The sequence below is a fragment of the Stomoxys calcitrans genome, chromosome 5 (genome assembly GCF_963082655.1).
Source record: "Stomoxys calcitrans chromosome 5, idStoCalc2.1, whole genome shotgun sequence".
Classification (NCBI taxonomy): Eukaryota; Metazoa; Arthropoda; class Insecta; order Diptera; family Muscidae; genus Stomoxys; species Stomoxys calcitrans.
The window spans coordinates 110,242,223-110,268,607 of NC_081556.1; the positions used below are offsets into that span (position 1 = coordinate 110,242,223).

Here is a 26,385-nt window from a genome sequence, read left to right on the forward strand (position 1 = left end):
ACGAAAAATTTAATATGAACAAGTAAGAGCGTGCTAAGTTCGGCCGGGCCGAATCTTATATACCCTCCACCGCGGATCGCATTTGTCGAGTTCTTTGCGCGGTATCTTTTCTTAGGCAAACAAAGAATAATGAATAAGAACTTTATGCTATTGCAGCTATATCAGGTTTTAGTCTGATTCGGACCATAAATGAATTGAATGCTGAACATTGTAGAAGTCATTGCGTAATATTTCAGTATATTTCAATAATATTTATTCGGATAAGAATTGCGCCTTGTAGGGGCTCAAGAAGCAAAATCGGGAGATCGGTTTATATGGGAGCTGTATCAAGCTATAGATCGATTCAGAGCATATTGGACACTTATATCGAAGGTCATGGTTCCGTTGTACAAATTTTCTTCCAAATCTGATGAGAATTGTGCCCTCTAGAGGATCAAGAAGTCAAGATCCCAGATCGGTTCAAATGGCAGCTATATCAGGTTATGTACCGATTTGCGCCAGACATAGCACAGTTATTGGAAGTTATAACAAAACAAGTCATGCAAAATTTCAGCCAAATCGAATGAGAATTGCGGCCTCCAGCTGCTCAAGAAGTCAAGATCCAAGATCGGTTTATATGGCAGCTATACCAGGTTATGAACGGATTTGCAATCCCATGGCAGCCGGTTGTACGTACCGGATTGACGCGATGCAATCCTTCATCGGCAAGGGCTGCCCCTCGGTGTACAATACACAGCTACAACAACAACATGAACCGATTTGAATCATTCTTAGCACAGTTGTTGAAAGTGATACCAAAACACCATGTGCAAAATTACAGCCAATTCGGATAAGAATTCCGCACTCTAAAAGCTAAAGAAGTCAAGACCCCAGATCAGTTTATATGGAAGCTATATCAGGTTATGGACCGATTTGAACCATACTAAGCACAGTTTTTGGAAGTGATACCAAAAGACTAGGTGCAAAATTTCAGTCAAATCGGTCGAGAATTGCGCCCTTTAGAGGCTCAAGAAATCAAGACCCAATATAGGTTTATATGGCAGTTATATCAAAACATGGACCGATGTGGACCATTTACAGTCCCAACCGACCTACACGAATAAAATAAATTTGTGCAAAATTTCAAGCTAGCTTTACTCCTTCGAAATTAGTGAATTAAATTAGTATACCCCCATCCTATGGTGGAGGGTATAAATAGTACAAAACATATGAGAATACATTCCGATTAGAGCGTGGTCTATTTGTATTTGACGTACATAAGAAAAGTCTTGTGGATATAAAAGTGGCAGCACATATGTAAAGCACATGTCGTTTAATAGCACCTTTAGAATATATGGACCCTTAATTTGCAGCCCAACAGTCTACTAATTCCAAACCAGAGATCAACAAACACTCACAAAAACGTGTACCCAATGGATACTATCCATGACTGTTTTAAATCAACAAAACAGAAATGCATACATGGTAGCCTGTATATATGACCCATTTAACTTCCTAACATTTCAATACGGGTTGGTAACACATTTCACAAAAAAAAGTATATTCTCTTTTATCACTCTCAAAAAATGAATAATAAACAATCGATTATTAATTAATTTATGTTTATTCATACATACTCAAAATATACAAAACACTCATACATGTGTTGATGTTAGAGGCATGACATCAAAACAAGTTCCCTCTTATCTAAGCTCTAATACATGTTTACAAACATTACAGAACTCTTACAAACAGCTGATTAATGTACAAAAAAAAATATTAATTTAAGCAAATGATCTTGACATAAAGAGAAGTAAAAACAGAGTAATCAAAAACACGCCCGAACGACCTACTCAATGTGGACATTACACAATGCGTGTATAAATGGAAAACCATGCTCCACACACTAGTATTGGTATTGTTTATTCCCAATTCCACATCACACATACACATATACTTATAGTTTTTTTTTCTCTGCCTTTGAGTGTCATATGTAAACAAGTGCTGGGGTTTCCGTGTCGTTTTATATTCAATGATAATATGGGTCATAACTAACTTGACCAACCCTATTTGGCATTAAGGGCAGTATGCACCTCTAGCGAAATTTTCTTTGCCATAAGAAATGCATCGACATATACTAAAGGAAATTTTTGTTACCGATACCGTTACCGAAAATTTCGCTTGGTGGTACGCAGCTCAAATGAAATTTTCTTTGCATAACAGGGTGACACAATAGGCATAGGCGAATTTTTACTTGCAATTACGAATGAAAATGAAAAAAATTATTAAAAATTATTACAAATCGGCAAAAATGGTAAATTGACGAAAATTTCGTTTGATGCGCGTACTCCACTTAAAGCGGGATTTCCGGATAAGAAAAGCGGCAGTTGTCAAATCCCGGCGTGAACAACAGAAAAAAATGTTTTCGTACTCCTTTAATTGTTATTAGAGAAATATCCCCTGTTCATCAATGGAATGTTGATGGGAAATTTAGTAGTTAGGTTAGGTTAGGTTGAAAAGAGGGTGCAAATATAAATCCGCCCCATGCCACTATGGACATACATCAAAGCCAGTAATCGGCTTGTTGTGCGCTCTAAAAACTATAAAGTAATCTCTAAAAAGAAAATTTTAAGTTAGGAATTCCGTGCTATTTATAAAATCTTTAATTGTTTTCAATACCACTCCCCTAAGTTGGTTCATGTCTGATACTGTGTCTCCACCTAAGTGCCGGTATCTGTTGGACGCGAAAGCCGGGCAATGACAAAGGAAATGCTCCAACGTCTCATTGTCTTCCCCGCATGCCCTACACATGCTATCACTTACCGCACCGATTTTACATAATTGAGCTCGTAGTCCTAAGTGTCCCGTTATAATACCAATAGCTATACTGGCCTCCTTCTTGCTTCTTTTCAGTAATAGGCTCGTCTTCTCACGATCTGGATCCACAAAACAGCCGTCCTACCGACCGTTTCGCTGTTCCACAATGTTGCATGCGCATTCGTCGCCCACTCCCTTAACTCAGACTGCGTCGACCCGAAAGGCTTCGGATTAACCAAGTTTATTGACGGCAGTCCTTTGGCCTTTACAGCCAAATCGTCTGCCCTTTCATTTCCCCTTACTCCGTTATGGCACAGCACCCAAACGATACGGATTTTCTCATCCTCTGAGAAGGCGTTAATTTCCCTCTTCTTAAATTTAGTAGTTAGTTAGTACAAAAAAGTACGGAGTAAGATTGGGAAGAGTCGACATTTTTCTGCTTTACTCCTCAGTGGATATATGACAGTGCAGAAGTCTGAAAGATCAGTAGAATAATGAGCATAATATGGCTATGGATTCCAAACTAATCCAAACTAATTTATAAGGGCTATCATAGAAGGAAACATTGTGCCCAATTGCGGGAATATCTTTTGTGAAGTGAAAATTGGGTGATATACATGGAAGATGTCGTCTTCCGGGACTGAAATTAAAATCGGGACAGATGGTCAGTTTTGTCATATGTGAAACACTGTACACTGACACACCTCATACCCAGTATACCCATTAAAAATTGCTCAATTTCAATATTAGCCTTTCTTTCTTTCGATATTTCTGCATAGTTTGGAATAAGACAGATTTTAGAAAAACTTTGCGTTTGCAGAGGAATATTGGATGTTTTCAACAAAACAGTCACCAGTTCAGGGAACACTGAATCTGAACTTCGGATAGCGCTCAACAGACAACTCCAACCAAATCAACCCATTTCTTAAAAAAAACCTCTCCTTTTCCCAATATCCGAGATATACAATGGAAAACCTCTCCCCCAGGGGAAATGCCGTGGAATACGTTTTTTGGTATCAAACGTCTCCACCAAGCGCCAATAGAGCACACCTCCGATTTCGCTGCAGTTTGGTATGTATATCTGAGTTGACCCCAGAAACTCCAATCTGATGTCCGTTTTTGAGGGTATGGCGCTTGGAACGATCTAGGAGCCAAAACACCCCTATATAAGAAGTGTCCCAACCTTTTTTTGAGTTAAATTTTTTGCGTATCTATCGTAATCTACTCCTTCATGCCTTTCATTTGACACCCATATTGCCTATGTTAACAAGGCGCAAAATTCGCAAAAGGCGCAAAAAGACCTCAAGGTCCTTTCCGGGTCTACTTTTTAGGGATATGTGTTTCCTATTCGTAATCTAATCGAAAATACCTTTCATTTGATACCTTTATTGGTTGAACCACTTCCTCCGAAGAAGCGTTTTTGGTCCCCAGAGGACTTTGCCAAAAAAGAGACTTCGGATTCGTGTTCCTGTGGTCAACCCACATATACACACCAAATTTAAGCGAAATCGAAGGTGCGACATATAAAGTGCAGTTTTGCCTATTTCCCATTGAAAGGATTTTTTTACCCCTATCGGGCTCCACGGGTATTCGCCCCAAAATCCTACTTCTGATTTGTGTTCCTGGGGACAACCACCACCAATATATAAAATTCCAGTGAAATCATTTCCGCGTGGATTTGTTTGTTACCAAAAAAATAGTGACATATTGGCGAAATTCAGGATTCACAGAATAAGGTGAAGCCAAGCGATCAGCCGACATACAATTTTTGGCAGTATTTGGCATTGACGACGTAAACTTGTTCTCTTTCTACATTCATTTTTTGTTTACGTTTTCTCCTATTTAATGATATTTTCAATCGGCAGATTTGACAACCTAAATGATGTTCATGGGACCTATCCACTTTATGTTTTCGCAAGTGACCTAACCTTCTATTAGTGAGTCCTGGGCCAAATTAAACGAACTTAATTTTTCGCATTGTGTTTGCAATCGAAATTTTCATTAGAGCCGCTAACCAGCCAATACGCTTACATATCCCCCACTTAATAAACATATTATATTGCATGGCAACTCTGTGTCAACAGATGGCATATGGTCGATTACTTACCTAAGCTTAAGCGAAGACGAAGAAGTGAGTGTTATATTTATATAAACCAGATAATTGTTATCAAAAGAACAGCGATATACAATACGACAAAAATATAAGGATGCTGAGTAATGTTTTAGTTTCTAAAATTTTCCTCTGTAATTGTCTGCTAAGATTTGTCGTCGTTTGAGAGACACCTCTTTTCAACTACAACAACGCCCGCACGAGTTACCGAAGGGCTTTAAAAGGTAGTTTGAATGCTGCTGCTTGTTGCAGTGGGCAGAAGTATGTGCGCCCACTGTAAAATATTTGCTGGCTCAGATAAGTTTGTATTCCTCCAGTTGTTATGATTGTTGTTTTCTTTTTCTAGACACTTTTCAATGCACTTTCGATACACATTGACATACACTCAAGATTCCTACAGATCTTTTCACCAAAAATATGCACTCTTGTTATCGTATATTTTGATTAAGATATGTAGATGGATCTCTATAGTATTCTTTTTTTCAATTTTTCATTTCTTTTCTACCGATTTTCGAACAATTAAGTGAATAATTTTATAGGAATTTTTAACAATTTTTTTTTTGTTTTTGTTTTCTCTTTAACTTGCTTTTTGTTATTGTTGATCACTTCACGCATTCATACACACACAATTGCTTGGTCAATTTGTCGGTCGGTCATTTATTTGTGTGTGGGTTTTGTTGTGATGAATATTTTGGAAACTGTTTTGCCTCCTCTTGTACGTCGCGCACAGCTGTAAATACGATTCGTTTCGATGTTCGTTGGTGTGTGAGATTTGTGTCTCTCTTTTTTTGCGTTATGATTTTTTATTTTATTTTTTCTTTGCTTATATTATTTTTCTTGTTTTTTTTCTATTTAGCTGTGCTAATTATTCATCATTTCTCGCATTTTTGTTTGTGTGTGTGAGTGTCAAAGAAAGAAAAAATGTCGTCGTGGATTAAATATTTCTCTAAAGTTAATTCAATTTGTTTTTTTGTTGATTAATTCAGTCTTTTAAGTTACGGTTATTAACAAAAGCAATCGCCAAATATCACGTTTCGTCTTTCACGAAATTATCTTTGAAGATTTTGCTTGATTCTGTTTTTTTTTGCCAGCCAAGGAAAAAAAAGTGAAACGTACGTTTTGTAGACCCCGACCCGTACGTACAATTAGAGCGCCTCTACACAACACTTCACTGCACTACATATACATTGAACATACGTTACGTACAAATGTATGGATGGATGTGTTTGTTGTACACCGTCCGTTTTCTTTTTCTATATCGCAAGGCGTAGATAAATGGAATCGCTGCGGCTCCCACTTTCACGTGGAGTTAAAAGCGATTCATTTTTTTCATCAGTTTCCTTTTGGGGTACTTTTCAAGTGTATCGGCTGGCTGCTGTTTTCTTCTGCTTTTGTATTTCACTCTTTCGTTTTTGTTTTTTGTCTTTCTTAAATAACACATTTATGCGAGCGATAAAATGCAGTGTCTTATTAGATTTTTGGTTAGAAAAATGAACGAACTAAAAAAAGAAATGTATAAAAACTCCAAAAAAACGTCCCGTTTTTTGTTTTGTAAAGCGCAAACTATTAACACACGTCTCCCCTTCTCATAGAAAAATTGAAAGACGACTGACTTTCAATGTTGGAAACTACTACTGTCTGCTGTTCATGAATTGTTACGGATGGGCGATTTTCACCAACACATTCAAGAAGATGACACACGAAAATCAACATTTTCACATATACATATATACCCTGATGACACATAGATACAATTTCTCACAAATACATTGGTCAATGGTGGCACACCGATAAGAAATCCACATACAAACACATCACCACTGTGGGTTGCCTTTAAGCATCGAGTAGTCAAACGTAAATTGCCAAACATTAGCCGAACGTATTAATGTAACGGATCGAAGTCAAACTTTTGTGTAACTCTACTGTTTGCTTGAACGGCAATTTGTCAACGCCAAGGGCTTCAAACTCATCCAGGATTCACTGAATAAGGTTAAGCCAAGCGATCAGCCGATATACTTTTTTTTTAATATTTGGCAGTACTTGGCATTGAGGATGTCAACTTGTTCTCTTTTTACATTCATTCTTTGTTTACGTTTTCTCCTATATGATGACATTTTCAATCGTCAGATTTGACATCCTTAATGATGTTTATGGGGCCTATCCACTTTGTGTTTTGCATGTGACCTAACCTTCTATTAGTGAATCCTGAAACTCATCGAATGTAAATACAAATAACCGTCTAGATTTTATTTTACTTTAATTGGCCATTGCAGAAAATTTATTCCTCTATCAGAATGTTAAATAGATTTCTAAGCGCCTCGATCTTCTGCGTTTCTTCTCCAATCTCTGACACCCAGTTTTCAGATGTTGCTCTCGACTTGGTCACTCCATCGGAGTTTTGTTCTGGTCGCCTTCAAAAGAATTCTTTGCTGGAGCTTCTTCATCCATTTAACAACAAGACTTAGGCAACTCATGTCTATATTCTCCATTAACACAGACTAGTCCATATATTTTACGTAGGATTTTTCTCTCATAAACTCCATGTACTCCCTCATCAGCTGTCGCAAATACCCAGTAGAGCCATACAAGAGCACGGGTAGTATCAGGGTCTTGTATGGAATTATATTCGTTTGTCGAGAAGTGGCTTTGCTTTGATTTCTTAATCCAAAGTAGCAATATTATCCATCGTTTAATTTCAATGATAGTGTCATTTGTTTCAGTTGCCGAGGTAGATAAAGTTGCTGACTATCTCAAAGTTGTAGTTCCCAACTTTTGCCATGCTGTTGTTGTTGTAGCCGCATTTGCATGTGGATCTCTTATAGGCGAGCAAGCTCGTTCCGGTCTATACGATCGATCGCTGCGGGAACATGATGGCCATTGGTTAGTTAAAGGCGCCAATAACTCGACTTGTCGTATCGAGCATCATAGACACTCAGTATTTAAGCAAAAGCCGGTGCCACTCGAACTCTCGCTGAGACTCTCCACCCGATACCACTGATTGCCCGTGACTGAAGTTGCAGCGGGAACATTATGGTCATTGGTTATTAAAAGGCGCCATTAACTCGCCTTGTCGTATCGAGCATCATTGGCACTCAATATTTAAGCAAGAGCCGGTGCCTCTCGGCTTCTCGCTGAGACTCTCCACCCGATACCGCTGATTGTCCGCGACTGCAGTTGCAGCTACTCCATATAGAGCATTCCACTATCCACAACCGCCCGGTAACTCCCAGCGAAGCTTTTCGTGATAACGAAGAAAACCACAAAGATTGAAGCTCAAAGTTTCGGCCTGTGTGATGCTCATAGTTATCCCGTGCCGAGCTCAACTTCTTCTATTTTCTTTATCTTGAGTTTATAAGACGTTGTGGAAGTTGATATCCATTTACTGCCAGGCCCACATTCACTGGTTCTCTTTAGATTCCTTCAAAGGCTGCATTTACTACTTTTGATGACCAACACATGATATCGCTGTCGTCGGCATAGGCGGGTAACAGAGTTTACTGGGCTTTTTGGGGGTTGATGGCATCCACATTGTCTTTTATTCCATGACATACCGGATTGACCCGATGGATTCCTTCATCGACAAGGGCTGCCGACTCAGTGTACAACATACTGCTACAATAACAACAACAACCACATTATCTTATCTTCATTTACTGCCAAAATCACTTTCCTTAATTCTTTTTAGATATTTCCAAATTCTTTTTAGATATTTCTATTGGTGACAGACCCATAATATCGATGTCGTCGGCATAGGCGAGTAGCATACGTTCACTTGTTAGTAGTGTGCCATGCCTATTCACAACTGCATCTCGTAAAATCTTCTGCAGCAGGATATTAAAGAGATCAAACAATAGGCTGTCTCCCTGTCTGAAACCTCGTTTGGTATTGAACGGTTCGGATAGGTCTTATCAGTTTTGCAGAGATACCGTACTCATACATGGTTTGAAAAACCCTCAAACGTATAGAGCTGTCGAAGGCGGCTTTGTAGTCAACAAAAAAATTGTAGGTGTTGGTTTGTCCTTCTTGGGTCATTTCCAGGGTTTGGGGCAGTGTAAGTATTTGGTCTGTGGTGGATATATCAGGTCTAAAGCCCAATGATCTTTCACACCGTACGTTCGATAGTTTCTTGTATGCGATGGGGAGGAGACTTATTCCTCTGTACTAAAATCTTACTTTTTCTATCTTTTGGGGGGGAAAAATCAGCTCGATACTAAAATCTATGCCAAGGCGTATTTAAAAATGACCGCATTAGCTCAGCTGATGGAATTCAAATGCAAGCCGCTATCTTTACGCGTTAGACCTCTATGGTGATTTCGACAGACGGACGGACATGGCTAGTTCGAATCAGAATGTTGAGAGAATCCAGAATATATATACTTTATCTGGTCGCAGATAAATATTTCGAGGTGTTACAAACGGAATGACTTCGACAGACGGACGGACATGGCTAGTTCGAATCAGAATGTTGAGAGAATCCAGAATATATATACTTTATCTGGTCGCAGATATATATTTCGAGGTGTTACAAACGGAATGACTAGATTAGTATACCCTCCATCTTATGGTGGTGGGTGTAAAAAAGGTGTTCATTTAGCCATAATCCAGAACCAAATCAGGTTGTGCCACAATAGGTGCACAACCGTTAACCAGCGCGATTGCAAAGTTCAGACATTGCAATTGCTTGCTAGAAGGCCTATCAGTAGTGAGAGCGATAGCTTCACCAAATTTGCCGAAAATGTTAAATGTCACGGCGAATTGAATTTTCTTCGCCCTGTTTGCAAATTTTGACATATAAAGTTCCCAAAAAAGATGCTTTGTCGTAGCAAATACGCCTTGATCCAAGATATAATCATTCACGGGTAGTGGCAGTTGCCCAACAACAAAATATTGAGTGCACTATCTGTCAAAATCAGTGATTAGTGCAACTCTGATTTTGTGTATGTTACTAGTTCGCGGCATTTTTCATTGTTTGTGCGTGTAATGGTTTTTAACTAATATACACACACAACCAAAACTCGTTGGCAGATAGTCCACTTTGCGAGAAAAAATTGTACTCAGCTATTAACGGTACACTACCTGGTAATTATGTCATGCCTTGATCTCTGCCACACATTTGACTTCTGCTAAAATAAAACAGGGCCAATGTGTCACTGTTTTTAAGATGTATACGGTACATTAATAATTGACGTTTTGATGTGATAACTTACGATAAGTGGTTATCGAAATCGATTTCCTTGTTCGTGAGTGTAACAAAAAAAAATATTTCTCGAATTTTTTTTTATATAGTAGCTGGGATCCTAAAATAACAAAAAAGTTGCTAAATTTTTTGCTGTGAGAAACGACCATGACTGCACCACGTCGTTTACGTAAAGAGCTAACAGACTTGCAGCAATGTCAATTGAAATCCTTTCGTGAAATTAACACCGATGATGATAACCTCTTGCGATGGACCGGTCTGATTGTGCCCGACAATCCACCCTATAACAAGGGAGCCTTTCGCATCGAGATCAACTTTCCGGCAGAATATCCTTTCAAGCCGCCAAAGATCAATTTCAAAACAAAAATCTATCATCCCAACATCGATGAGAAGGGTCAAGTATGCCTGCCTATCATTAGCACGGAGAACTGGAAACCTGCCACACGCACGGATCAAGTCATACAGGCTTTGATAGCACTTATAAACGATCCAGAGCCAGAGCATCCATTGCGTTCCGATTTGGCGGAGGAGTTTCTGAGGGATCGGAAAAAGTTCATGAAGAATGCTGAAGACTTTACCCGCAAGAACAGTGAGAAGAGGCCAGCAGATTAGTATGTTGAACCTGAATCAAAGTGACAAAAAAGAAATGAAACAACAGAAACAAACAAACAATTGAAGAAAAAAAAAAACTTAGAATAAAAGACTTTATAAATGCAAATAACAAACAACACAACCAACATATTTGCAAGTAAAATGTAAGCTAGCTTTGTCCTTGGATGTTGTTCTTATGTGTGTTATTACTTCTACCCTCCCTCAGCAGTTTTATCAATCAATATTGAACACGAGCATGAGAAAAGACAGACCAACACACATTGAATATAGCGTAGACTACTTTCCTTTGTATTCTCCTTCTTAGCCTCCAAAATCCTACTACCACTCATAAGCCTCGTAAGGTTTCTCCTCCTAATTTAGCCCCTCGAAAAAATACAACTACTATGTATCATTATTTTATTATATTATTGTATATTGTTTAACAAAATTAAATTTTCAAGAAACAAAAAAACCAAATTGTATTAAAACTAATACAGTTCCACAAACAAACAAAAAGTAATGAAACAAACTAAAATATAAAAATTTTAATAAAACCAAAATTTGTGATCAAAATTATTATGCCATATCTCTAATGGATGAAAAAACATCATACATTGAGGTTATACAGTGTTTTTTGGGAGGCATTACTATGTGGCACAGCAAGCTACAATCTACAGGTACCGCCAGCCTTATGAAGCTTAAGGGTGAATGACTTTAAGTTGTGCATCACAATTTACACATATTATTCTAAATCATTATGAGAGGGATCCAAGCATTTACATACATCTTTGCACACAAATACACGATGACTAAGCCATTTACGTAGAATTCTGCGTATAAATTTTAAAGCAAAAATAAAAGGTTGTCAAGCAAAACGTAAGCAATAGCGGGTGCATATGCACTGTATTTGAAAATGATGTGCCAAAATTGATTTGGAAACTTCAAGGTAACTATAAAAACAAAGCTATTTATGTACGTAAGCCATACTACAAAAAAAAAAACAAACATTTATTGGTTTTTCTTCTTTCATTTCAAGGTCATTTGCGGTAAATTTTGACTAACTTCAATGCTAATGTGTTGGGTAGTGTGCTTATATAAAACTTTGATCACCAAACGAGGGAACTATGCGATATTTCTTTAACCCAGACAAAAGTTTCCATGCAATGTTAACAATAACATCACCAATACACCTTCTGGAGAATGTGTTCCAGCAAGTTTTGTATATCAACTCTGGTCGATCCCCACTGCAGTCCCGGCACGGGATAGCTGTGAGCTCCACACAGTCTTTAACATTGAGGTCCAATCTGTGTGAGGTTCATTGCTGCCACGAGAAGTTTAGCTGCTAGTTACCCGGTGCATCTACAGGTTGCAGATTGGCAAAAACCATCATCCGCTCTTGTACAGCATGAAAATGACAGTTGTTTGCTAAATGGGTTCTTAATTTGCTTAATGGGTTCTGTTAAGTATTCAGATCTAGGAAATCTGCAACTTGGATTCTAGATCCTAGATACACCCCATCTAGGATCTAGAATCTAGATCCTATGTTGATCTGATACAATTTTTCGAGTGGAAGTGGTGTTTCTCATCAATCCCAGCCTAGTAGGAATCGAGGTGGCAATATTTGCCGGAAGCAGTAGCATTGGATCCATAACTACTCTGGTATGCCAAGGGAAATGAACTTCTTGAGGTGCTATAGGAGGCGGATGGTCTCCGAGAACGGCAATTACTCTCACCATCATATCCTTTTGAATGCTTTTTGGCCGCCTAATGGGTTGCTTGATCACAAGCCCGATCCTTTTGCTGTAGATCATAACATCCAAACGTACGTTGCTTGCCAGTGGTTGCCTATATACAAAATGGTGATTTGGAGGCTGCTGCGAAAACAGCGCAGTAAATACAGCTTGTCTCCTTATGGAGGTGATCCACATTAGAACTGAGTCGCAGTTGGTAGAGCAGAACAAACATTTATCTACAAGACCTTGCAGAATCAAGAGTCTCGGCTTGAAAATCTCTCCCATGAAAGCGTTAGCTATATTATTCACCATCTGGACGAAAGATGGTTCAATGCGGCTTGATGTCATAGTCGTTGTAAAAAATTTTCCAACAAGTAACCCGAAGGGTTGTTGTTTTTGAAGCCACATTTTCATGTGGAGGTGGCGATCCTCGTAAAGCTCCTTTGGGTGAGCAAGCTCGTTCCGGTCCAATTTAAAGCCGCCAATAAATCGCCTTGTCATATCGAGGTGGCGATCCTCGTCAAGCTCCTTTGGGTGAGCATTCTCGTTTCGGTCCAATAGACCGATTGCCGTGGGAACACGGTGGCCATTGGTTATTTAAAGGCGCCAATAACTCGCCTTGTCATATCGAGCATAATAGGCACTCAGTATTTTGGGGAAGAGCCGGTGCTGCCCGACCTCTCATTGAGACTCTCCGCTTGATACCGCTGATTGTCTGCGAATGCCGTTGCAGCTACTCCGTATGGAGCATTCCATTATCCGCAACTTATGGACGCGCCCGGTAGCTCGCAGCTAAGCTTCTCGATCTGTGTGGTGACTATACTGTGGTCTTCTCAGCAATGTTCCAGCCAGTGTGGTGCTCACAGCTATCCTGTGCTGGCAACCGAAGAGTGAATCTCGACAGCTTTTCTCATCTTCAGCACATGCTTCTGAAGCCTGCCATGAGACAAGAAACTGAAAAAAAAAGAAATTCTCAAATTTTTGCATAAGGCACTTAAGGTACGGACAAAGTGACATAATCCAATGGCAGCCGGTTGTACGCACCGGATTAACCCGATGTAACCCTCATCGGTAAGGGCTGCCAACTCAGTGTACGTGTTCATCTTTTTTTTGCGCCATGGGAGAGGAGTGCCTTCTCCGCACGCTTCTGGTCCGTGCCGGGATTAAAAAGAACCCCGGACCCTGGTTCTGTTCGGTTTGCCAGAACCGCCTCCATCATCGGTCGGTGTCGGTGAGATTGAACCGGTGCATGCAGCGGGTACATTTCCTATCTTGCTCTGGCCTCACTTCACTACGGGAGTATAGTCATACTGGATATGTTGCAAGGTGCTGTGCGAAAATAGCCAACAATGAGTCACAAGCGTCGTCGTCGTCGCCTTCTGCGTCGGACTATGTTAACCCCCCCGACCTCTCCCGTGCAGCAATTTACGCAACAGCAGCATCCCAGCCCCAATATTGCCAGGCCTGTGCCGGGAAATGTATCATTTTCTCATGAGTCGGAAAAATATATTGGTCACAGCGATACAAGAAACAATTCTGACCAACAAATTGTAGCTGCACTGTTGTCACGTATACAATGTGCTGCGTAAAGATCGCTCAAGGAATGCAGGTGGGGGATTGGCCTTCGTGATATACCGTCACGCCACGCCTGCGCCTGGCGCTAGTGACCCCTACATGGAGTGCATTGGGATAGCAGTCAGGTCAGGTACTGTCGAAAAAGAGCTATACAACGGGTAAATACAGCCGGCAAACCAGACTAGTTCTGTCTGAATTACGATCCGGCAGATGCAGCCATCTGAACGCCTACAGGGCAAGGCTTGAGTAGAACCTACAGGATGTGTGTCCCGATTGTGACCTGGGATTTCACGACATACGTCATTCAGTTTGCAACACATCGGCTCATTAATTGTCCATTTTTTTGAAATTTGGTATTGCGAGTTGTGATAGGCTCCTCGACATTCCTGTTTAATACGGCCCAGATCGGTCCAGATTTAGTCTTTGGGCCATAAAAGTGAATTTATTAACTGTTTTTGCTGAAATAGGGCACAATGAGTTGCGTTAGGCCCTTCAACATTCGTACTGAGTGTGGTCAAGATCGGGCTATATTTGGATATATCTGCCATATGTACCAATCTGCCGATTTATATTCTTAGTACAGTAAAAGCACATTTATTACTCGATTTCCCTGAAATTTGACACAGTGGGCTGTGTTAGGCTACTCGACATTCGTGTTTAGCATGGTTCAGATCGTTCTAAATTTCGATATAGCTGTCATATACATACGTATACTGATCGCCCGATTTAAGTTCTTAGGCCCATAAAAGGTGCATTTTTAAACCGATGAATGTGGTACAATGAGATGTGTTGCACCCTTTCATAGTAGAGCTGGCAAAATATCGATAGCACTATCGATATTTAGTTTTTTTGACTGAATATCGATTGATATTTTTCCGATGGATACTATCGCAAAAGTTTTTTTTTTTTTGCAAAACTAAACAAAAACAAGAAGGCCACCGTAGCGCAGAGGTTAGCATGTCCGCCTATGACGCTGAATGCCTGGGTTCGAAACCTGGCGAGACCATCAGAAAAAAATGTTCAGCGGTGGTTTTCCCCTCCTAATGCTGGCAACATTTGTGAGGTACTATGCCATGTAAAACTTCTCCCCAATGAGGTGTCGCACTGCGGCACGCCGTTTGGACTCGGCTTTTGAAAAGGAGGTCCCTTAACATTGAGCTTAAACTTGAATCGGACTGCACTCATTGATATGTGAGAAGTTTACCCGTGTTCCTTAGTGGAATGTTCATGGGCAAAATTTGCATTTGCCAACAAAAACAAGTACCGAGGTGGATACCCACCACCTCGGGTATATCACAATCCGATGAAAATTGGATAACGTATGCACCCAAATTCGGCACGGACATTAAGTGGTCTAATAAATTCAAGTCACTGTTGAATTTTTTATTTCAATTTTTTTTTTTAAATCGGGTAAAAAATAAAGCTTTATGAGCTTCAGACCCTTAATCGGCATATCGGTCTATATGACAGCTATATCTAAATGCAGTCCGATCTTTACCATATTTGGGTCAGATGGCGGTTGGCCTAAAACTACTTACTGTTTCGAATTTTAGCGAAATGGGATGGGCTTCATACTCTTTGTTGGGAGATCGGTCTGTATGGCAGCTATATCTAAATATTGTCCGATCCGAACCATATTTGGATCAGTTTAAAATAAGCCGCTGTTGCAAATTTCAGCGAAATCGGGTAATGAATAAAGCTTTTAATGGGCTTCAGACCCTTTGTAGGGAGATCGGTCTATATGGCAGCTCTATCTAAATATGGACAGACGCACGGACATCGTTAAATTGTCTTAGAATTTTACGACGATCCGAAACATATATACTTTGTAGGGTCGGAAATTGATATGTCGGTGTGTTGCAAAGGGAATGGCACCGCCGCTATCCTAAGGCGGTGGGTATAATAAGCAATCCGACACTGAATGTATTCTTTAAGATACATTGCACCTATAGAGGGCGCAATTTTTATCCGATTAGACTAACATTTTGAGCAATGAATGATGAAGCAATCCGACACTGAATATATTCTTTAAGATACATTGCACCTATAGAGGGCGCAATTTTTATCCGATTAGACTTACAGTGTGAGCAATGATTTCTCTCATGACTTCCAACTGACTTTCTTAACGTTTGTTTTATTTGGTCTGCACATTGATATTGCTTCCATATGAGATCGATAGGAGATTTTTACCTCTGATTTTCGTTTGAAATACAGGTGATGGGAAATTAACGATAGTATCGATACTTATTATTAAAACTATCGAATGTTGCGATTATCGACAGTTTGTCAGCTCTATTTCTTAGCCTTTTTGAATATGGTGTACATCGGACTATATTTAGGTAATACAGCTGCTATGGGTTCACAAATGGTGCATTTTTGATTGTATTATGAGGAAAGGTTCTTAATATGTATATCCGAGGTGGTTTTAATATATATTGGGTTGCCCAAAAAGTAATTGCGGATTTTTCATATAGTCGGCGTTGACAAATTTTTTCAATGGCTTGTGACTCTGTAATTGCATTCTTTCTTCTGTCAGTTATCAGCTGTTACTTTTAGCTTGCTTTAGAAAAAAGTGCGCGAAATTTTGTTTACATTTGTTTGTTTGGCGTCAATTTTAATATGGAGCCCACAAAGGGGCATTTTTGTCATATTTTACTTTATTATTTCCGTAAAGGAAAAAACGCGGAGCAGGTTGCTAAAAAGTTACGAGATGTGTATGGTGATAAAGCCTTAAAACGAAGACAGTGTCAAAATTGGTTTCGCAAATTCCGTTCTGGAGATTTTTCACTTGAGCAAGGTGAGCCACATTCAGGTCGGCCAAATGAAGTTGATGATGACCAAATCAAAGCATTAATCGAATTGGATCGTCGTGTAACTGAGCGTGAGATAGGAGAGAAGTTAAATATACCAAAATCAACCGTTCATTATCACATAAAAAGTCTTGGACTGGTGAAAAAGCTTGATATTTGGGAACCACATGTATTGAAAGAAATTCATTTAACAAGCCGAATCAACGCTTGTGATATGCACCTTAAACGCAATGAATTCGATCCGTTTTTAAAACGAATCATAACTGGGGATGAAAAATGGATTGTTTACAACGTAAGTCGAAAACGATCATGGTCCAAGCATGGTGAACCAGCTCAAACTACTTCAAAGGCTGATATCTGTTTGGTGGGATTGGAAGTGTGTGGTATATTTTGAGCTGCTTCCAAGGAACCAAACGATTAATTCGGATGTTTACTGTCAACAATTGGACAAATTGAATACAGCCATCAAGGAGAAGCGACCAGAATTGGTCAATCGTAAAGGTGTCATATTCCACCAGGACAACGCTAGACCGCACACATCTTTGGTCACTCGCCAAAAACTGAGTGAGCTTGGCTGGGAACTTTTGATGCATCCACCATATAGTCCTGACCTTGCACCATCAGACTACCATTTATTTCGATCTTTGCAGAACTTCTTAAATGGTAAAACTTTCGGCAATGATGAGGCCAGAAGTTCTATGAGCGTGGAATACTAAATTTGCCAGGAAGATGGCAAAAGGTTATCGAACAAAATGGCAATTATATATTTGATTAAAGTTCATTCCAAGTTTTATTAAACATGCATTTACTTTCTTTTAAAAAATCCGCAATTACCTTTTGGGCAACCCAAGTTCGGCCGAACTTAATACCTTTTTACTGGTTTTTGAAATTTTTTCGACTTTGAGGACTTTTTTAAATGTGGTGACGCCTACACTCAGGGCATGATATTTTTTAAGATCTGGAAAAAAAGAAAATCGTTGGTATTATAAAACTTAACCTAGAGGCTTTCTGTTTTATTTATTAATAAAAAAAATACTCTTTATGTATATTGCTAAGATTATATACATAAGAATTGCGATTCATTACAATAAAGTAACTACATATTTACAGTAAAATTTTAAAAAGTGTTGTTCTAAATACTTCAGATTACAATAAGGCATCAAGAAAATCACTTTTTCAATTTTATATACAAGTTTGTGTTTCCTTTGAAGGTTATTTAAAATAATTTTTGTGCATAATTTCTTAATACCTATTTGCAATTTATTTGTTATTTAAATAAAATATCGTTGTTTTTAAACTACAAAACATCACAATGCTTCCCCATCCTTTACCTCTGCTACTTCGTCTTCTTCTTCTTCTTCCCCTTTACTTAGCCCGTCAGGTACTTCTTTGGCAAATTTGTGGCATCACACATTCAATGTGGCTTGTGTGACACTGCTTGATACAACTGCGGCCGCGAAAAGTGGGGGAGGTGGTGTTGATTGGGTTTGTGTTGTGGGTGTAGCGGCGGAGGCTGAGTTAATGGTGGTTGCGTTACCCACAGCATGCAGAGATGTTGATGAGGCATTTGGATCCACTTCAGAGTAGGGAGGTACCGACAATCTGGTCTCTGCTGTATTGACACTGGCATTTGAGGCAGTCATCGCTGCAGTATTTGCCGGAGTTGTTGAAGTCACGCTTGTCATGCGCATCACTTCCTCATACGAGGGCAAATCCTTGTCGTCCTTTTCCAATTGAGCTCGTATGCGTGCCGCTTCGGCACTGTTCGGTTCAATGAAGAAGATATCATTGTAACGGCTCTCTCGGGTACTCTCATCGTGTATGGTGAATACGTTACCTTGGCGATCTGGAAAATAGTTTGGGCGAAGAGAAAAAATTTGGGATTAGTAAAAATTTATTGCGGGAAAATTAAATTTTTATAAAGTTTTTGCAAAATTTTATATAAATATAAAATAAAACAAGTAAAAGCGTGTTGAGTTCGGCTGGGCCGTATCTTATATACCCTCCACCATGGAGCGCATTTGTCGAGATCCCAGATCGGTTTATATGGCAGCTAAATCAGGTTATGAATCGAGTTGAACCTTATTTGACACAGTTGTTGAAAGTAAGAATAAAATACGTCATGCAAAATTTCAGCCAAATCGGATAGGAATTGCGCCCTCTAGAAGCTCAAGAAGTCAAGTACCCAGATCTGTTTATATGACAGCTATATCAGGTTATGAACCGATTTGAACCATACTTGGCACAGTTGTTGGATATCATAACAAAATACTTCGTGCAAAATTGTTGAAAGTAAGAATAAAATACGTCATGCAAAATTTCATTCCAATCGGATAAGAATTGCGCACTCTAGAGGCTCAAGAAGTCAAGACCCATGCACAATTTCAGCCAAATCGGACAAAAATTGTGGCTTCCAGCTTGGCTTCCATATGGAAGCTACATCAGGTTATAGACCGATTTGGACCGTACTTGGCGCAGTTGTTGAAAGTTATAAGCGAACACTATGTGCCAAATTTCAGCCAGATCGAACGTAAATTGTGGCTTCCAGGGGCTCAAGAAATCAAATCGGCAGATCGGTTTATATGGGAGCTATATCAGATTATAAACCAAATTGGACCATGCTTGTCACAGTTGTTGGAAGTCATAACTGAACACCATCTGCCAAATCGGACAAAAATTGCGGCTTGTAAGGGCTCAAGAAGTCAAATCCGGAAATCGGTTTATATGGGAGCTATTGGGTTGCCCAAAAAGTAATTGCGGATTTTTCATATAGTCGGCGTTGACAAATTTTTTCACAGCTTGTGACTCTGTAATTGCATTCTTTCTTCTGTCAGTTATCAGCTGCTACTTTTAGCTTGCTTTAGAAAAAAGTGTAAAAAAAGTATATTTGATTAAAGTTCATTCTAAGTTTTATTAAAAATGCATTTACTTTCTTTTAAAAAATCCGCAATACTTTTTGGGCAACCCAATATATCAGGTTATGAACCGATTGGGACCGTACTTGGCACAGTATTTGAAGGTCATAATAGAACACCACATGCAAAATTTCAGCCAATTGCTCAAAAATTGCGGCTTGTAAGGGCACACAGGCGGAGCGATGAGGACCACGCCCACTAGTGCACTGGAGACTATTCTAGATATCCGACCTATTGACATAAAGATTAAGTGTAAGACAGCCACTGCGGCTATGAGACTTAAGGCGATGGGACAATGGATTGAGGATGGGAGCAGCTCATATCATCGCGGTATAATCGAGGCGACGATAGGAAACCTGGAAGGAAGGGAAGAGGTTTCCGATCGGATACCTGGGATGAACCTTGAAGTCGAGTGCGTGGCACTGCTGCCATCGCCACAGTCTTGGATTGACGGAACCCTAGTATTGCCATCTGGAAGATCATGTTACGCAGATGGATCAAAGCTAGAGGACAGAGTGGGCCTGGGGGTTTACATTGAGAACCCAGGGACTGAGATCTGTTTTAGACTGCCTGACCATAATACCGACCTGCAGGCGAAGATCCGGGCAACCACGGAATGCGTAAAGTGGTGTGGTGCTAACGCGAGGACGTCGAGTGTGAACATTTTTACCGACTGTACAATTGCCATAAGGGCAATAACAACCAGGACGGTAAGGTCACGAAGAGTCTTGGAGTGTTAGAAGGAGATTAACGCCTTCTCTGAGGATGGCAAAATCCGCATCGTTTGGGTGCCGGGCCATAACGGAGTAAGGGGAAATGAAAGGGCAGATGATTTGGCGGTGAAGGCCAGAGGACTGCCGTCAATAAACTTGGTTAACCCGAAGCCTTTCGGCTCAACGTAGTCCGAGTTGAGGGAGTGGGCGACGAAGGCGTATGCTGCATTGTGGAACAGCGAAACGGTCGGTAGGACGGCGAAAATCCTATGGGGGGATACAGATCGTGAGAAGACGAGGCTATTACTGAAAGGAAGCAAGAAGGAGGTTAGTATAGCTCTTGGTATCATAAGGGGACACATAGGACAACGAGCTCACTTATGTCAAATCGGTGTGGCAAGTGATAGCATGTGTAGGGCATACGGAGAATATGATGAGATGTTGGAGCATTTCCTTTGGCATTGCCCGGCTTTCGCGTCTAACAGATACCGGCACTTAGGTGGGGACACAATACCAGACATGAACCAATCTGGGGAGTGGTATTGAAAACAATGAAGGATTTTATAAGTAGCACGGAATTCCTAAATGAATTTTTTTTGAGGCTACTTTATGGCACAACAAGCCGATTACTGGCTTAGGTGTATGTCCGTAGTGGCATGTGGCGGATCTGCACCCATAAGGGCTCTAGAAGTCAAATCGGGAGATCGGTTTGTATGGGAGCTATATCAGGTTATAGACCGATTTGGATCACATTAGACACAGTGTTGAAAGTAGTAACGGAATACAACATGAAAATTTCAACCAAATCGGATAAAAATTGTGGCTCCCAGGGGCTCAAGAAGTCAACTCGGGAGATCGGATATGGAAGCTATATCAGATTATAGACCGATTTGAGCCCTTCTTGGCACAGTTGTTGGAAGTCATAATAGAACATTATCTATAAAATTTCAGGCAAATTGGACAAAAATTGCGGCTTATAAGGGCTCAAGAAGTCAAATCGGGAGAGCGGTTTATATGGGATCTATATCAGGTTATAGACCGATTTTTACCACAGACACAGTGTTTGGAAGTGGTAACGGAATACAACATGCAAAATTTCACGCAAATCGGACAAAAATTGCGCCCGATAGGCTGCTTAAATTGGGGGTGATCGAGGAATCGAACACGCCTCAGTGTTTCCCCATCTTGAACGTGAGGAAACCTGACAAAGTGCGCCTCTGTCTCGATTCCAGGCGACTGGATGCGATCACGAAGAAGGACTCGTATCCCCTCCAGCACATAAATAGTCTTTTGTTTCTTCTAAAGGATACCTCATTTTATTAGCGCAATAGATATAAAGAATGCGTTTTTTCAGATCCCCCTTACCGAGCAACAACATGGATTTCGAAGACTGCATAGCACAAAACTGCTTGGCATGCCATCACAGCACACATTTGCCGTGGATTCAATCAGCCCAGGCCATGTGATAGGACGGTCTTCGTGGCACTGAACCTATCGAAGGCATTCGACACGGTCAGCCATGCCAAACTATTTGAGGACATCGCCAACACGTCCCTCCAGCCAGGCCTGAAACGCTGGGTCGCGAAATATCTGTGTGGTCGCCAGTCATTTGTGGAATTTAGTGATAAGAAGTCGAAGCACCGTAGAGTGAAACAGGGAGTTCCCAGGTGGGGTGATATCTCTAGCACTGTTTAACCTCTACCTATCCTTCATTCCACCCCCTCCAGACGGCACAGAGATCGTATCATATGCGGATGATTGTACGATCACGCCATCATCACATTTGATAGCTTTTACACAATCTCCCCACATGCAACAGCAATTTGCGATTGGCAGGTCTGTAGTAAGCTATGCAGCGCCAGTGTGGTCCCGTCAGCTTTATGACACGCAGTGGAATAATATTCAGATCTGTCAGAATGGTGCCCCAGAACTGCGACGGGCTATCTCCCCAGTTCACACGTGGACCATCTCCGTCAGGAGACAAAGATCCTACCAGTGCGAAGACACAACTACATGCTGTCTAAGCAATACCTTTGGGCTGTTATCGCCGAGATCATTCAAATCATTATCTTGTGGATAGATATCCACCGCCCAGAAGAAGCCTTAAGGTAGATCTACATGATCTAGAGCGTGAGGTTCAGCGTTACAAGAGAGAACCTCTAGATCAAGCGGCATAACAAGCAGGTCTAGACAACATTCATGCAGACACGGTAGCAGATGCGGTAAATGGCTACCGGATGACTGTAGTCCTTGGAGAACGACCGCCTCCCATTACACCTGAAGAAATTGACCTCCCCCGGCAAACCAGAGTAGTTTTGGCTCAATTACGTTTCGGCAGATGCAGCCACCTCTACTCCTACAGAGCAAGGATTGATGCCGACGTGCAAGATGTAAGTTCCGATTGTGACCAGGAACCACACGATACAAGTCACCTGTTTAACTGCCCAGCCAAAGCCACTCGACTCAGACCCACTCGACTCAGACCCACTCGACTCAGACCCACTCGACTCAGACCCACTCCACTCAGACCCACTCGACTCAGACCCACTCCACTCAGACCCACTCGACTCAGACCCAGATCCCAGTGGACGCACCCCACCTTAGCCGCAGAGTTTCTGGGTCTTGACACTCAACAGAATCAAGGAGCCGAAAGATAGAACACAACAAACTGCTACAACAACAACAACCAATACCGCGTTATGGCTTTTGGATTCTGTAAAGGTCCGCAGTCCATGTGTCGGTTAATGGATCGTTTGATTCCGTCCCGCTATAGAGAGCATGTGTTTATATACTTAGACGACTTGCTCGTGTGTAGTGCTACTTTCGAGGACCACCTTGAATTGCTTCGTCAGGTTGTTTTTTGTTTGAAGTACTCTGGGTTGACCATAAATGTGGCAAAGAGTAGGTTCTGTCAGAGTGAGATAATTTATTTAGGGTAGATGCCTGGAAGAGGATGCCTTAAAGTGGATCCGGAGAAGATTTCGGCGATCAAGGATTTCCCGATACCGAAGACGCCCCACCAAGTTTGTCGGTTTATTGGTATGGCGAACTGGTACCGGCCTTTTATACAGAACTGACATGACAGGACCTTTGAGCGACTGCTAATGTAAGAAGAACGGCACATTTAGCCTTACTCCTGAGGCGGTCGAAAATTTCGAAAAATTGAAGGCAGCCTTGAAAATGTAGTCAGGACCTTTGACCGACTGCTAATGTAAGAAGAACGGCGCATTTATATTTACCCTTGAGGCGGTCGACAGTTTCGAGAAATTGAAGGCAGCCTTGTAGTCACGCACGGTTATGCAAAACTTTTTTAAAGGTCGACTCACGTTCCCGAGACAAGTTTAGTGTCGTAAGGGAAACATTTTAAAAATGTTTTTATGAAAATAGTTTTTTAAAAAAACTTTTTTTAATTTTTTTTTTTTTTTAATTTACTCCAGTATAAATATTTCCAATTTCAACTTAATTTTCCCTTAAATGTGGCATGAACTTTGTCACGTAGGCGTTTTTTTTGGTGATAATGTTGATTTAGAAACTCATATATCTTCTTGGACAACATGTTTCAGCTTTTAGTAAACGAATTAGGTGGAGGTTTATAATTTACTGATATTTGTTGTGTCCTTTGAAGTAAATTCTTAACATTTTCCCAAACTTCCTTTGACTTATGGTATACTGCTTAGCTGCTTTAGTAAGGGCAATTCAAGGTCTACGATTTTTATGAATTTATGGAGAGTTGTAGATGTTTCTGGTTTGTTAGCATAGACACTTTCCACAATTTGTTCTCGTTTTTTTTGTTATTTGATTGATTCGTCTTTTAGTTATGTCCATTTTTTCACTTTCATTCGAACGTTAAACATAATCACCACAAACCATTACTCGCACTCACTTTAGTTCAGCTTAGCATTATTAATCCTTACTTATGGTATCTCTGGATTGGACTTGCAATCTTGAAGTTTTGGAAGTGGCCAAATAGGCGAAATAGCAAAAACATGGTAAGACTATCAGCAAAAGCAACCCGCCAACCGTGTAGACATTGAAGAACCCCATGGGAAGTGACTGAACCCAGCGGAGAACAACGACAGCCACGGTTGCTGTTTTGTTTGGGCTCTGTGTTGGAGTGATAATAATTGCCTCATTATTGTTTTCAAATGTGAGAGTCTTCAGATAAGATTAATAATTTATGGTGCTCGCTCACTCACACCACCAACTGTGAGTGAGTATATTCTATGGTTTCCTTAGCGGCCAACGACTTTGGGGGTTAAGAAAGAGTGCTATCTTTCGAAATTCTAGGAACAGCGATTTAATCGGATTCCCTCCCTCAGTCTTTCCCTCTACTTAAGAGATTTACAGTTCCCCCCTTATTTCTTAAGAGTTAAAATTTTTTTCTTAATCAATTGAAACTCAAGATTCTAAAATTAGAATGCAAATACGTTTTTTTTTAATTGCAGAACATTGTCATAGGTGGTAATTTCCAATCACCATTCTATTTGAATTCATTGGAAAAAATAATGATTTATAATTTATAATAAATCAATCAATGTCCGTTACTGGGAGCGCAATCTGGAATATATGATGGCTGAAGAATCAATTTGAACTCAATCAATTCATGTGGTTTTGCTACTATCAAGGCGTTGTTATTGGGTTGGATGATTGCTTTCGAAAGCAGCAGTTGCTTCCTTGAGCAATTATCAAAATCCAAATCTTTCTTATTTTCTTTTAACGAGGTTGGCTAATTAATGTAACAGTTTAAAATGCGTTCCTGAATGATGACAAGTTAAAAGGCCCACATAGCAGCTTTATTGAAATATGGTCCGATTTGGACCGCAATTGACACGGATATTGAGTGGTCTGATTAGCTCAAGTCATTGTTCAATTTTGTAGAACAAAATATTGGTCTTTTTTGTAGCCATATCCAAATATAGAGCGATCTGAACCATATACGACACGGATGTCGAAAATCCTTTTCTAAGTCACTGTGTGATATTTCAACGAAATCGGATAAGAAATGTGCCTTTTATGGGGCCAAGACGTTAAATAGAGGGATTGGTCTATATGGCAGCTATATCCAAATCTGAAGCGATCGGGGCCAAATTTAGGAGGGCTGTCGACGAGCCTAATACAACTCCCAAATTTCGGCGAAATCGGACAATAAATGCGCCTTTTAAAGGCCTAAAACCTTAAATCGAGATATCGGTCTATATGGCAGCTATATCCAAATCTTGACCGATCTGAGCCAAATTGAAGAAGAATGTTGAAGGACCTAACACAACTCACTGTCTCAAATTTCGGCAAAATTGGATAATAAATGCGCCTTTTATGGGTCCAAGACTTTAAATCGAGAGATCGGTCTATATGACAGCTATATCCAAATCTGAGCCAAAATGAAGAAGAATGTTGAAGGACCTGACACAACTCACTGTCTCAAATTTCGGCAAAATCGGATAATAAATGCGTCTTTTAAGGGCCTAAAACCTTAAATCGAGATATCGGTCTATATGGCAGCTATGTCAACTGGCATAATACAACTCACTGTTCCAAATTTCAGCAAAATCGGATTATAAATGTGGCTTTTATGGGCCTAAGACCCTAAATCGGCGGATCGGTCTATATGGAGGCTATATCAAGATATAGTCCGATATAGCCCATCTTCGAACTTAACCTGCTTATTAACAACAAAAAAAATCTGTGCAAAGTTTCAGCTCAATATCTTTTTTTTTAAAGACTGTAGCGTGATTTCAACAGACAGACGGACGGACTTGGCTGGAGTCTTAGATTTTTACGCTGATCAAAAATATATATACTTTATAGGTTCGGAAATAGATATTTCGATGTGTTCCAAATGGAATGAAAAAATCGGTGGTGAGTATAAAAACTTTCAAAGTCTTTTCGCATTTAGATGTCCATTGGGTTTTGCAACATCAGTGTCACTGCGACCATATTTGTAGTAA

General features: G+C 40.2%; 3 protein-coding genes across 25 annotated transcripts in view; 1 reads left to right on the forward strand and 2 right to left on the reverse strand.

The window, feature by feature from the left end:
* LOC106096062 (maternal protein tudor) overlaps positions 1-6,530 on the reverse strand; it is a 43,459-nt gene extending 36,929 nt beyond the window's left edge. The window contains exon 1 of the mRNA XM_013263608.2: positions 4,904-6,530. The gene's annotated coding sequence lies outside the window, so the exon portion shown is untranslated. The remainder of the gene's footprint in view (positions 1-4,903) is intronic.
* Positions 6,531-10,121: 3,591 nt separating this feature from the next.
* Positions 10,122-11,267, forward strand: LOC106096250 (ubiquitin-conjugating enzyme E2-18 kDa). The gene has a single exon (XM_013263903.2). It carries the CDS (start codon positions 10,251-10,253, stop codon positions 10,713-10,715), a length of 465 nt encoding a protein of 154 aa, XP_013119357.1. The 5' UTR covers positions 10,122-10,250; the 3' UTR covers positions 10,716-11,267.
* A 6,588-nt stretch (positions 11,268-17,855) lies between these two features.
* The window catches only part of LOC106096145 (uncharacterized), a 225,108-nt gene continuing 216,578 nt past the window's right edge, over positions 17,856-26,385 (reverse strand). For 7 of the 23 annotated variants that reach the window (XM_013263837.2, XM_013263791.2, XM_013263869.2 and 4 more), the window contains one exon: positions 17,859-18,658. In XM_013263837.2, coding sequence (XP_013119291.2) covers positions 18,219-18,658 — 440 coding nt within the window. In that variant the 3' untranslated portion in view covers positions 17,859-18,218. Of the gene's footprint in view, positions 18,659-24,354; positions 24,500-26,385 lie in introns of those variants that run through there. The other 16 variants (XM_013263752.2, XM_013263828.2, XM_013263809.2 and 13 more) reach the window with 8 other exon arrangements.

Excerpts from the sequence above, each read along its gene's own strand:
- LOC106096250 (XM_013263903.2), top strand. The coding sequence starts at position 10,251 with ATGACTGCACCACGTCGTTTACGTAAAGAGCTAACAGACTTGCAGCAA.